The following is a 14,659-nucleotide window of genomic DNA, read 5'->3' on the forward strand; positions in this document are numbered from 1 at the left end:
TACTTAAGCACGAGTTTAAACAAGGCGAGCTCGATGTAATAAAAGGGTACTCGCTTACCCTTTGTTAACGTCGTGGTGCAACTCGTACGTTCGCTTAAGCACTCGCTAATACATCCACCGAGACACAGCCGGGCCCGTTCGTGCCCGTGGCGGTGATAATGAATAGCGACAACTCCATAAACTAACTCCTCTCGCGAGGAAGCAACGTAGCCGAGTTTGGACTCGCAAACGACGAACGTGATGCCGAAGCACGGAGCAGCGAGATTAGAACCGCGCGGACGGCGTTTACGTTTCAGCTGGCTACAATGACTTGCACAGAAATTGCTATTCCGGCCGGCGATGGGGTGGTCGCGAGCCAGACGAGGAGAACCGGGCTCAAATTGTAGGGGCCAACGATACTACCAATCCAATTCACGTGGCCATTAATACTGATACGTATCAATTTCCGAGAGTCGTGATATCGTATCGGACAGGTATCGAAGTTGGCCTGGGTTAGCTCGGGGTACACGTGGAAGTTGACATTTCTCGTGGATCGATGGATGGAAAGATAAATGTGTTTGTGACACGATTTGAGACGAATCGTTTAGAAGAAATTAGCGGTAGTACAACGTGAAAGTGAAACGCTGCGATTGGGTAAGAAAGATGGGGTTGGATAACGACGAAATAAAAATATGAAATAAATTATAATTGTATGGAAAATGTAATTTTCCATTATATGAAAACAAAGTGTTAGGCTTGTATACATTTTCATTAGTTGTTTGGCAATAACCAAGAAAAAAATTCATTTTCGTTTTGATGAAAAGAGCGAGCCCTGACCAACATCAAATTCTATATACAAAACAAGTTTGAATTCTATTATAGCAATCTGCTTCATAACCCGATCCTGTTTCAAATAAATCTTCCTTCCTGCAGAATCGACGATTTCGACGACGAAATTCGTTAATAATCTGTCACCTGTATCATCCTTTCGCATCTTCATTCCTCGGTGTTCTCACAATTAACAACGCAATTCCAAGGAACTCGAAACGGAGCACTCGGCCTCTGTATAAACTTCCTCGAGCAGAGAGAGGTCTGCCTACGGGAAACCGAGAAATCGCTCCGTGCCTCGATGATTTCGTACGGTGTACACGCAACAATAGGCGGAAACGTCGAGCGTTATAAAAGGAGCACCGCGAGGGAGTGAAACGCCGGACAGGAACACCGGTGGCCCGATAAAGAACCGGGCCGAATCAAAGATTCTCGGGGAAACGGTGAGCCTGTCTCCTGCATATGGCACTCGGAGATCGCCTCGGATAGTTACGGTGTCTGGACATTGTAATTGGGTATTCGCGAACGCTAAACCTGCCGCCGCGCTTTTCGATACGATCCAAACGATTTTTCGGCGCGGCCTCGAATTTCAATCCTTGTTTCGCTGGAAACTTACTCCTTTCATTTATTCACTCATTCATGCACTCGTTTATGTACGATTCCATTTATTCAGATATTTGTCCATTTATATTTATAGTTTGTTCATATCGTTCATTTATTCGTACATTAATCTAATTGCTCGTTTAATTCAATCATTTATTCAATCATTAATATATTTGTTCATCTATTCGATCACTTACTCAGCCACTAATTGATTTGTTCATTTATTAAATCATGTAGTAAGTTATTAATTTATTAATTTATTCATGCATTTGTTTATACATTAGTTTATGTCTTCGATTCAACTATTATTTAATCATTCATGTATGCACTCATTTATTGATTCATTTATTTCCTCATTTATTTTACATTCTAATTGTGAAAATTCTACTTGATCCTATCCGAGCGATTGTTTAATTTAGACCACAACATTACACATGAAATACTAACATAATAACGTACGTATTGCAATAGGAAACTAAAAATACACGACCAACAAATATTTTCTCAAAGTAAATATTCGGATTAAGAAAAAGTAGTGTAACTTCGTATTTCAGGAAGGCAAAAAATGATAGAGAAGCAGAAAAGGGAATCGGTGAACATAATACGATATCCGTATCGCCGAGTATAAATTCTCGCCACGTTCGTTACGTCCTACACGCTATCGGGCACCAACAATTCAATTAAATTCCTCATATATCATCGAGCGATGGTAAACAGCCGACATCTTGGCGAATGAACGATTCTCGCCACGCTTATGGTAATCGCGTAATGCCCTCCAGCCCCGGTATTTTCATTCCGAATGTTATTCAAGAGCATCCGAGACATTCGTGACGTAGCCAAGAAGTCGTTTCCCTCGTGGCTGCCGATTTCACTCCACATACCGTCCCCTTATTCTTCGTCCGCCGTCTGTTTTTCTTCTTCAAATCGCGCGATGTCCAGACTGGCAGGCTCATTGTCCGCGGCTAGATAGAGAGTTTGCATTGCAGATTCGAGACCGATACAATCTGGCCGGCCTGTTGCCAGAACCGAACAGACGTAGACGTAGACGTCTTGGTTACGTGCCTTGCGACGAGAATTCATCTCGACGGACGAATTCTCATACTTCTGCGTGTATCATAGAAATTGTAACGCTGATAACGCCTTATTTATGGCATTTTCACGAGGGTAATGTAAATAATTATGGCCGATGATAGTTCTGTACCTTGGAGGATAGATAGTTTCGAAATTTGGCATTTTAAGTAGAAAAGCATAATATTGGACAAGCGATTTATTATATTTATCCTAAATGGACTTATTATTACCTTTTGGAGACAAACTACGTTAAGTGTAATAGAAGTTTGCCATTTTACATAACAATGGAATGTATGTAAATATAGATATATTAATTAGATAACACACATTTGTTTCATCTTTCCAAAATATGAATTTTAATCCAATAAAAATAGTTCCTAATAATGTTGAAGTTACAAATGCTACAGTTCCTTAAAAGCTCCCCATTCTGATCAGTATACCAGCCGAAAAAAAAAAACACTAAAATTTGTCCTTTTCATCCCCCGTTCTTCCTACACTAAGAAGAAAATCCAACGCAAACCATCGAAGCCTCAAAACTTTTCCAAACAAATTACACGCTTCGCACGCGTTCCTTTGCACCTTCCAAAATTACATTTCTCACCTATTTCCTACCCGAAACCAGATTCTTAATCACGCTTTACGAAATCACCGTTACGAGCTGCCAGGAAAATCTAGGTGTGTACGAAAGCGTCGCGCAAAGTGGCCGTACGGGCAGGCACGGAACATCATGGGAATTAAGGGCGAAACATCTTTATTGGCGCGTACGGGTACACGCGTAACAATCGTGGCCATTGATCGTTAGCTCGTTAATCCCAGTGATCGATAATTCGGCGCACGCAACGGGTCGAAATCGTCGCTGGTACAATGACTCGGTGGCCGCGTTAATTGGTCGATGAAGCGATAAGCACGGGCTGGAGATTATATTGTAAGTACACCACCGTGGCAGATATGCAAATGATTATTAATTATTACCACCGTCGATCGTTACGTCGTCGAACACGGGCTGGGCCCGAATCGATGCTCCTATGAATTCCTGTAAACCGATGCCGGATGATAAAGTTTAATTAAGGATCGTATTAACGCGGCCGTGGATAGAACGCGCGAGATGATAAGCAGCGGACTGAGTGAGCGGTTAGAGAGCAGGTGCACGGATAATTATACGTTTTCCTCCTATATCGTCGCATGCTACCGGAATAATTAAGCGAAACTGATGAGCGTGTTCGCCCCGACCGTCGGGACTTCTCCTTCTGCCGTGGTGTTCTCCCGTCCGGCAGTTTCGTGAATTTTTAATTTGCGCACCGATGCACCGACCCTTCCTCCCTCGCCCGACCCCTGTCCAAATTAACGTTGTTAATGCCAGCGCGTTCCACGGGACGCATCAATGATAATCACGCTCGGTTGGCTGGTTAACTTTCAGAGTAATCGTTTGTTGACGGGTATAGCCCGTTTTTTTTTGACTCGACTCTTGATTTTCTCGCGAGCACCACAATCTCCTCGAAGGATCATTAGACACTCAACTCCGACGAGTTGAACGAGTTATTCGAACGACGAAGCGAACTGTCGAGTCTAAATAAACCGTGAGCAAGTCTACTTTTTTGCCTGAAACAGTGTCTGCAATTTAATTTTAATCTAACATGGTACCGAGGTTATTTATAAGCTGAATTGGAGTATTTCATAGCGGGGTATAGTAAAAATTTTCATTGTTTGGTATTATTAGACTGAGAATTTTTGCGTTATAGCGATCTATGGTGACAATTTTTATTGTACAACCAGGTATATTAAAAATTAGATATATTAAGGCATATTAAAAGATTGTACAGAGATGTGGACTAAAATTTACTATTTTTTAACAAAGTATACTTAATATATCTGTACTATAATAATTATATGCATACTGAAAATTTGTGTTCTGTAAAAATATGCACTGAATGTTTGAATTATTTATATATAAAGATGTAATGATCAATATTTCTATTTTCCAATGGTGTGTGCCGATAGTTTCTATTCTATAATAAAATATAAATTGAAAATGTCTACCTCATAGCTCAACTACAACATCGTACACTAAAATATGTTATTCTACAATAAGATATAAATATATCCACTTCAGACCCACAACATTAATTTCACGACTCACCATTGAGTCGCGATCTCTAAACTGAAAAACACGACCATAAATGGCGTCAGAAGTCAAACTTGGCGGAAATAATACCCAGGGGAGTCCCTCGAGCGATTCAAAGCGGTTCGTTCCGCGAACTTTCACCGTCGAACAACGTGTCGTGGGATTGTCCAGCGTAAAATTGCAAAACGCATTCTACGCGAGCGACTCGGCGTGCTTCTTCGTCCCGGCCTCTCTCCTTCGCTCTCGACGTTGCATGAGCGCGTTTTCTCAGCATCATCGTTCGTGCTACATAGAGTATTGACTCATTGCACGAGGAACGCCGGCAACGGAGATTTCTCCGGCCAGATTACGACAGGAACACCGCTCGTCGTTTTGCTACACGGCCTACGATTTACTTGCGATGGGCTTCGACGTACGCGCCGCGGTTTTTATGGCTCTCGGTTTCTCGGATTCAGGCTTCTCGTCGCGAGCCATAAGGGAGATTTATTTAAATCGCGCGTTTCCCCACGGGACGCTTTAAATCGCGATTGTTTTCTTGCGGACATCTGTACGCTATCCGTGGGGATACATAGATTCTCGCGATGGAATATTGTTTCCGTGACGATAAACTAGCAGCTTCCATCTAATGTTTCTGAGCGTGTAATAAATTGTCTCCATTATGCAGCAACTCCTTCGTTGAACAATTGTTCAGATTTTCTGTAGAATATGTCTAACGAATAAATTTGTCGAGTAATGTTTATTATTCTCTGTGATAGATCTGAATTTTTATTTATTATTTATTTTGTTTTGCTTGTTTCATAAATTAATTAATTGAGAAATATGAAATTGTGAGAGGATTCGATGATGTAGAATCAGATAAGTTTTAATTCATGTGTTCACTTTTCAAGCTGATAAATGGGTTATTAAATTAAGTAGGTAGATGCTGTTTCTAATTATACAGAAAGAGTATCAATTTATTTTTCTGTGTAATTCTATCACGATACAAATTTTACTTAAAAATGCGTCTAACTTAAATTTCATAAAGATCAACATTCGAGTATTTTGTATTAACTTTTCTTAACCGTGTGATTTAATCCCAATTGCAAATATGAAAGTACTATAATACAATTTTCCAAAACTATGTAAAAAATCATGTTTTCCCTAACCATTCAGTCTACTTTATCACAAATGACTTGCCTTGTCATACAATCCTCGTCAACTTCAACATTCAAACACATTTCTTGCACGAAAGCTTTCTAATTTGTAAGAATCGACAAGAGGGAAGACATATTCTCCAGAAAACATAAACCATTTGTATTCCTTTACGATCCTTGGTTAACATATTCCGTTCTTTATTCATATCCATTCTCCCTCATCAATTCTATGAACGTAATCGTCGAGTAATATAGCGACGCTCGGAACGTCCGAGAGCAGTCGTGTATACCCATATCGTAATAATTGCAGTAATTTAACAGACACGAAATACGCGAAAGCGTCGTGACTGTGCCACGACAAAAATGACTACGAACATACCTTGGGGTCGAAGTTGAAGACCTGTTCAGGTTTTAACGGGCATTCGAGGCCGCATTTACAGGTTCCCACTGTCGTCAGGTACTCCTTCAGCTGATCCAGCGAACCCAGCGCTGTACTGCTTGGACTGCAACAGAAGGAAAACGAAATTCACAAACGGAAGTGGTCACGTGTGTAGGAATATTTATGGGACTGACTCTGGTTTTTATTCTCTTTGATCAAACTAAATTTTACCGATTACGGATGATACTTTTTACACAGCTGACAATGTATTAAAAAGCTTTATGCGAAAAATACCAAGTGCAAGATGTAACATCTATTATGGGACACCGTAGTAAACCCACGATTAATCATGAAACTCGCTTGTCGAAATAGAGGAAGACGCAAGGCTGACCACCGAACGGGAAGACGGGTTATCACCTATCGCTCTCTGACGTCGAATCCCCGACAGCGATGCTTTGCAAGCAACTAATTCAACGAAGGGATCTTCGCCGGCGGTTCAAGTTGAATCAACGAGCTGAAACGGAGGCAGGGTCGTTGGTTGTATATTGATTACCCTATAGAGGGACAGAGAGACTTTGTTTCGGGGTACTTTGCAGCTTCCTAAACTAATAACCTCGGGCGCTTCATCCCGGCATTATAACCCCGAGGGAAGGTTCGCCTTTCCCGCCCGATCCCAGTCCACAGGAATTCTCTTGGCAATTATTCCTCGTAACAACAAGACGAATTCGTGTACCCACGTTCGCGCTAATTTGCGCTGGATTCGATTTGTTCGTTGCGATGCCATCCCCCTGTTTCGCTCTGTTTTCTCCCTTTGTCGCGCTCGTCGTGAATTATGACATTACGAGATACATATTTCTACTTCACCGTGGATTATCGTTGCTGGACAAGAAAAACTTTGGCTGTGATATCGTGTTGGAGAATAAATTTGTATTTTATATTATGTTAAACTGTAGTTTTCCGTTCAGCTTTAGTTAATGATACTGTTATGCCAATGTGGCTGGCAATGATGTTGTGTGTGGTTATAAATAAATTTTACTTTTTAACATCAATAACTAGTAAAATTGTAAGATGTTCAGTTCATTGGAGGATAAAACCAAAAACGAAGGATATAATTAATCAATCCCATTAAATACTCGATGTGTTACTCTCTGGAATTCACAGGATACACGGTAAAAATTAATGTACTTTTGTAGACGTCACTTAATCTTTCTCTCTGCAGTTCTATCTCTTCAAATATCATTTCAAATAGTAGATACTAAATAGTCTATTTTATTTCAAATTTTGTGTGCGTAATTATAGAAATAAAATTAATTACTTGTTGCAGTACGTTCATTGAATAATATTTAAAAATATTTTCTTTCTTCGTCCTCAGTGAATTACATTGAACTCCGATTCAGAGTTAAGAGGACCTCTTTAGAGGCCTAACAAAATTCAAATTTCGTGACGTTAAACATGATCGGTATTACGCGAGAGTTGGTAACGTGAGCGATGGCGCATTTCCTTGCAAAGCCACGACACCGGATTCAACCAACAGCTGCGATTCTATAAATAAGGGTTGCGGGGAAGTCCTTCTGTTTCCAGGGAGCACGTGAAGTGTGTCGAGGCATGTTGCACGAAGTACAGAGCCACACTGGATGAATTATATCGGTTAGAAGGGCCTGGCTAAGCTGCTTGTCCTCGTAAAGCGAATATCTGTTGCCAACGAAACCAGCAGCAACTTTTACACCACCCCTAACACAATCCATTCGTGTTCTCGCCACTACCCTCCACCTGTTTGGTTGTTTACAACTAATTTGTTAAATTTCTCTTTCGTAGGAGATATCGAATGTGTTCATTTGCATCGCCATTAAAGTATTATCATTATACGTACAAATCTATCACAATATTCACTTTTATATTAACAATGAATTAATCACAATCGATATCGTTCTAGAGCAATTTAGTTGGGAAACTTTTAATCTAAAGGCAGAAGTCCTTATGATTTTTTTTTTAGGTGATACCATTCGGTCTTGTAAATTAAAAAAATTATTAGTAATTATATAATATGTCAAAAAATCATATATATTCATAACCATTCCAATATTCCTGAGAATGCAATAAAAGTATACTCTAAAAAGAAACTGAACCTATAAGCTTTCTTCACAGCCATACTGTGAGACATTTATTTCGATAGCTAATTTCGACAGATTTCCCATTAAAAACTCTTTAAAATGCTCGATAACTCGCATCAACATGTTTGAAAATATCTCATCGCTTCCCACCAGCGATACGTCAAGAACCTTCGCGTAGGAAAAACAAGCAACCAGCTATTTCCTTGTCGTTGACCATTGGCCGCAAACGAGGGAGAGACGAATGCCTGGAAGGAATTCCACACGTTTTTCGCGTTAAGATCGTAACAGTGACTGACAGCGTCGCGCACACGCGTGTTGCTGACAGGCTGCGACATTGCAACAGTCAGGTTCTCATAACCCTTGACTCGTGCCCACGTGTGTACCTGTAGCTGAGAATGCTGTCGACACGTGGACTGTACTTATCCGTGATCTATGAACGAAGTTTACCCTTCGCACACGCTTTTCTACGGTAACATGCACGCGTACCGAGAGGCGCGTCCACATGTTCCTTGGAATAACATGTATGGAGTGGTCTCTGGACCGAACGTGGGAAGGCGAGACGAATCCTTTCTTCGACTATGTCATTCTTCGTATGGGACGTCGCAAGGGCGTATGTTGAGATACAGGTAAATATCCAAGGGTGACGACAAACATATTTTTGTAAAACAAAGTAGAAATGAATCAACCCTTTGCACTCCCATGTCGAGTTCAAGAGATATCATACGGTTGAAAATCACAAAATACAACAAAAGTGAAAATAAAACTGGTATTTAAGTGAATTTGTTTATTTATTTAAATTGGCTGTGTAAGATCCCATTCCATGAAAATTATAATGGGTATTCGAAAAAGTTCGTGGCGTTTTGTCGGTCGATCAAGGCGAGAATGCTACGCAGGCTTGTGAAAAAATTGGTGGTTTTTACGAACAAAATGCTGTATCAAAATTTTGATGTCAAAGATGAATCACGCTGTGGTCGATCGATCACAGAACGATGCGATGAAATCATGCAAATGATTGAGAAATGCCACGAACTTTCTTTTCGAATACCCAATATTTATTTCACACGACGAAACTATAAATTATTCGAATAGGACAGCGATCGCGTAATATTAAAAAGAGAACGTATGGATTTTCTAAACGTGGAAAGGTAATGTTGCCTCTTGAGCTCGCGGAATAGAGCAGAAGCGAAGATCACGAGTGATAAATCGCCGAAGGCAGGTCACAACGCTAGATATAACCAGGCGTACCAATTGGAATTGGCTCGTAATTCGCGGCCATTCCGATGGATGGCTTCACCCCGATAATTACCGTTCCACGATAAATTTATGACAGCAATAATTTACGCGGAAACTGCGGCCGACTGGCTCGATAAAGAGCGATTAACTATAAAACGAAGCTACGCCGCGCCGGCCGATGCTCCAACGCGGTTCACCGCGACGTGCACCCGTCTCGTTTGTACAAAATTAAACTTTAAATCGTTGCGATAAGCTCGCTGTTTTCACGTACGCCGCCGTCCATTAGTCACCGCACGTTTGCTTGTCAGGCTTGGGAAACGCAAATTGAGATAGATACAATTTTACGAGGCGATCTTATTGCTAGACTGCGGGGTTTACGTGTACACGGTGCATACTATAATACTGGAAAACGTATGCGATACGTGTACAAAATATTTTGATCATAAATGCCTAACATTCATATTTCATTTTGTATGAGTGTATGCATTTCACATACGTTTGGCGTATATTTTTAAAGCATTTCTGCAAGCTATAAATGCGCATAATTGTACTTATTATATTAGTGTTATTTTATTTCTATTGTCATTGCCGTATTTTCATGTTTATTAGTATAAATTACATACTCATTACATGTTATTTATGCATTACAAATTACATGTATATTATTTAACCCATAATGAGGACTCATATTTCCATGTAAAAAGTGACATAATGCATCACTAGCATGTAAAGAACGTACAATTTCAAGTAATGTGAATATTAAACTAATAACGGAAATAAAGGAATGATATTTATGAAGGAGCTACACGAATATTCCGGGACTTAAGGTGTATTCATAGCATTCGAATGTTCAATTATTCAGGAGTCTCAACCCCAATCGACACCTGCCAATTTCGTCTAATTGAATATAACCTAATCTAACGTGGACTCAATTATTGGCTGATGACAAGGTGAAATATTTCAGTACATCACGAGTATACACCATGATTTGAATAACGCCATTATTCAAATGGTATTTCATTTCAGATGATAATCGAATAATAATATTTTATTTACAATGTTGCACATACTACTAGGGATATATGAGCAATCGTACACGAAAGCTATGAATACCGATACATGATTGGAATTTTCATTATTATTAATATAAAATTTGGAGTCTATCTCAAATTTCACTATAATTCCCATTATTTTTCTGTAATTAAGGCGAATGTTTTTCTAGTTGCGCTTCGTATTCCAACCGAAAACATACACTACGTGCGCGGAAATACTGGCTAAAATTCTTATCATAAATTAATATACAATAAAACTAATCCGTATGATCAACAGTCTCGATGGAGAAGAGCCAGAGTTTCTAAATAATACAAATCTTAAAGAATTTGAACCAAAATTTCTCAGAAAACCGTTTATTACCTTCGGTTCCTTTGGTTTGTAAACAATCGTCGGGATCGGTAACACGCACGCGAATGGTCGTAGACGTCTGGAGGCATTCTCTCGGTTTCCCATAGAGACGAATCGCGGCGAAGCTGCGTTCGGCCGCGGCACGAAAGCGCCGCCGCAAATCAATAATCTCATTCGCAAGATCGTTCGTGCCCGATCAATTTCGGTGTCTATTACGCTTCGAAGAGAGCGGTCTCTATCCGCGGGCCTGCGGCGCGATATTATCTGCCAGAACGCTACGCAGGCCGGAAAGGGGCCCTGCCAGCGGACGGGGGGGCAGAACGGCTCGAATAATTTTCGACCACGAAAAGTGAAACGTTAACGGCGCCCGATCACGAACCGCTCGTTTCCTTCGGCTGTTTTGCACTTTTGTGTAGTGGTTGCTAGTAGTGATGGGATTCGAGCTGGCTAAAGCCAGGAGTCGAGGATCGACGCTCAAGCAGACGTCAGACACCTCGCGAGCATGTTCAACTTGAGGAATTCGAAGGTTTGAATTCTTTGAGCGAGTGGGCCACTCGGCCAGCTTAAATTGGAAGGTGTGTCAGCTTCTCGATGGTGTTTTGTTAAATTCCACCAACAAAATGTTGAACAAGAAATTCGAGTACCTATTGTTTTAGTGAATTGTTTTAGGATGAGAGGACTAGATGTTACAAGCATTGCTAAGTGAGTAGCACCGAGGGAAGGACAACGCTGTTTAGTAGTCGTTGAAGCTGAAAGGGTATAATAGATATAATAGATTGTAAGGCCTGGAAACTCTTAGGCGTCTCAATCTTTTGCTGATGAAAGTTTATATCCCAGGGCTTGGATCCACAAACCCAATCTGGACCCAATTCGTTAAGAACTATCGAACTTGCTAAGCTTAAACTATGCCCGAGCCAGGCTCGAGTCGACTCGAAACTCCGCAAGCCGGGCTTGGTTGGAAGTTTGTAAGCAAGCGGTTCGAAGGCCCATCGCTAGCTGTTGAACCCCGTGCACTCAACAACGCCAAAGACGGCGGAAAAAGGGAGGGGTTGGGGAGAGACGAAGAACGATTTCGCAAGTTGGATCAAGCCCAGATTGCAGTCATTTGCCGACATAAATTGCGCCGGGCAGCGATCGTCTCGCGCGAAGAAACGAGGGTCGTTTTATGCGGTGCACGTCGAAAACGCCTCGGATCGAGAAAAAATCGGGGCTCCCCGCCGCGGTGCCCTCCTTCTTTCCAAAGAAACCGACTATCCGCGATGCCAGGTCGCCCCGAGGCGCTTCAACGATGATTGCTCGGTTTGTGTCAAGCTCCATTCCGATTCATTCGTTCAATCCCTCGGCGTTCCGGCGAGTCTTGAACGATTCTCCGCTTTGAGCAACCGAGATGATTAAATTCCTTCGTGGAAAGTTGATAGGATAACGGAGAGGACGGAAAACTGATGGTGAACGGCGTTTGGTACTCGGAGCTGAATGAAAACTTTTATGACGAATCTCTAAGTGATGTGGCTGGGTCCTAGGACCCCCGTGAGAAACTCGTTTGATGTGGCTGAAACTTTTGATAATTATAATTATCTATATAAAATTATTAAGAAAGAATAGTCGAAACATAATCGTCGGTGATGTTACAATTTTTATGTGACCGGTGGAGTTAATCGATTAGCGCAGTGAACGGCTCAATTGTAATTGCCACTGTATCGCTCGCAAAAGATTGGCAATTTTGAATATACGCGAGAACAATAATAAATTCTAATTTCAATGTGATTGTATCGCTTGCAGATGACTCTAATTCTAAATATAAACAAGTGCGTAATCACCTAGCTAATCACTATGTACATCGAAGTCTTTTCCTGCAAAATGGATAGACGACAGGGCCATTCTTGCCAGGTAATTCTTGCGAGTACCTCATAACAATAACAAGAAAAATGTACATTCGCGTTTTCCTCGGTTGCTGAAACGCTAAATGTCCTGCAACCGCAAACGTATGCATGAATATTTATTGCACGCAGCAGATTTATTTCCCCTACAGCTGCGATCTTTCTCAAACTTTTTACGCTGGAAGTTTGCTACATATACCCAAGCCATAACTATCAACGACAGTGTACGCATTAGAAGATAAGATTATCTGGCTCGCGTTGCGAGTTTCGTCGATAAGACTGCATAGCGTGCATTCCAACTCGACGTAGGCATAGGTTATGCACGTCCTTTGCCGTGGCCACCGATCAAGTAACAATGAAACAATGCACTATTCAGAGAAATGGACACACGGAAGCAATAATAAATTACTTTTCCTCCGTGTTGTTTCGCACTGTCTAATTTCGAATTCTCGTCTGCTTTCTAAACGATTCGACTGACTAGAGATAGTAACGATATTCGAATTTAATTTATTAGAAAAGTTTTGATTACAATTTTGTTAGAATAATAGATAACGAATCAAAGTAACGTGTAAGAATATGTTGCTATATATTCGAATAAAATGTAATTATGCTCTGAAGCATAACTGCATTCCTCGAACTTGAGTTACCAGGGTTAAAGAAAAAGTATGCGCCCATTATTTTTAACCACCCCAGAAACCAGGAAATTTTCATAAAAATACACGTCCAACGTTTCGCCAGACCTTAGTAGTCTCAAATTAACTTTGCTCGCTCTTTTCTTGCACGTTCATTTTTTCTTTGAGTTGATCCCATACAAAAATTATTTCGCCGAAGCACGCACGAGCGTTACGTGTACGATCAAGATTAAAATAATTGTTTAACGGCTGAAATGCGTGTACGGCGGGACGGGTAATAGTTTTTAATGACCGCGTTCATTTATCGTTTGCACGTAAAATGCTAATTTACAATACTGATCGATCATAAATTTGCACACTTCCGCGTGTTAAACAGATATAAACGTCTCTGTCCGAAATAACGAACAAATCATGACGTTGAATAAGCGCTTGTACAGGTCGAAATAATTAACGTTTGTTTCACTGAGGAATTCTTGAAAGTGACTAATGAAACGGTGATTTTAGACGATTTTGTCGAGTCATAAATCTGTGGTAACGAGACATTTTTACGATATAAATTTAAAAAGTAAAAATGTTTTAACGTCATAATGGTACCTTAGAGCGAAAAACTAACGTGTAAAAGCAGATCTGTAAAACAGAATAATTTTGTTTCATTTAAGACTAAAAGCAATGAAAATAACCATAGCCTGAAAAAGGAAAAACAAGTAATTTATTTTTCAAAAAACAGGATAAACCGATCAACAAAATACATTCACGTATTTTTTTTTCACGCGCTAATAAAATGCTCGAAACATTTATCAAACGAATGAAAGTATTAAACATCGAATAAAATAAAATATAGGAATATACGACTCTATTCGACGAAAGCTTTCAATGTTTGCGTTTCGATTGCCAACAAAAACCGATAACGAATGATCAATAACGTTCTGTGTAATTAATATACTACTCAATTTCAACGTTTAAATTGCCAACCAGCTGCATGTTCTATCGCTTTATTTCAGACAATTATCATTTGTGAAAATATACATTGTTTAATGTACAGAAAATATACCAAAATAAGTCATCACTCAGAGGAATGATTTTTATTGAAACGAATTTTGTTGAACTTCAATTAAATTATAATAGCTATAGTTGTTGGAATATAATGTTGCGTATGTGCCATTTAAATGAAGTATGCACTACTCAACATGTACATAATAAGAAAATCTTTCTCATTAGATAAATGTTTGATTCAGTCCATAACAGACAACAAGCTCTACACATAGCCTCAACTAACATAATTTATTTAAC

The 14,659-nt window shown here is 40.1% G+C and overlaps 1 protein-coding gene across 3 annotated transcripts in view; it reads right to left on the reverse strand.

Moving 5' to 3' along the window:
* Positions 1-14,659, reverse strand: part of LOC128876968 (uncharacterized) — a 321,109-nt gene that overhangs the window by 97,629 nt on the left and 208,821 nt on the right. For all 3 annotated transcript variants that reach the window (XM_054123835.1, XM_054123836.1, XM_054123834.1), the window contains exon 2: positions 6,116-6,239. In XM_054123835.1, the coding sequence (XP_053979810.1) occupies positions 6,116-6,239 (124 nt within the window). The remainder of the gene's footprint in view (positions 1-6,115; positions 6,240-14,659) is intronic.

This window comes from Hylaeus volcanicus, chromosome 5 (assembly GCF_026283585.1).
Source record: "Hylaeus volcanicus isolate JK05 chromosome 5, UHH_iyHylVolc1.0_haploid, whole genome shotgun sequence".
Classification (NCBI taxonomy): domain Eukaryota; kingdom Metazoa; phylum Arthropoda; class Insecta; order Hymenoptera; family Colletidae; genus Hylaeus; species Hylaeus volcanicus.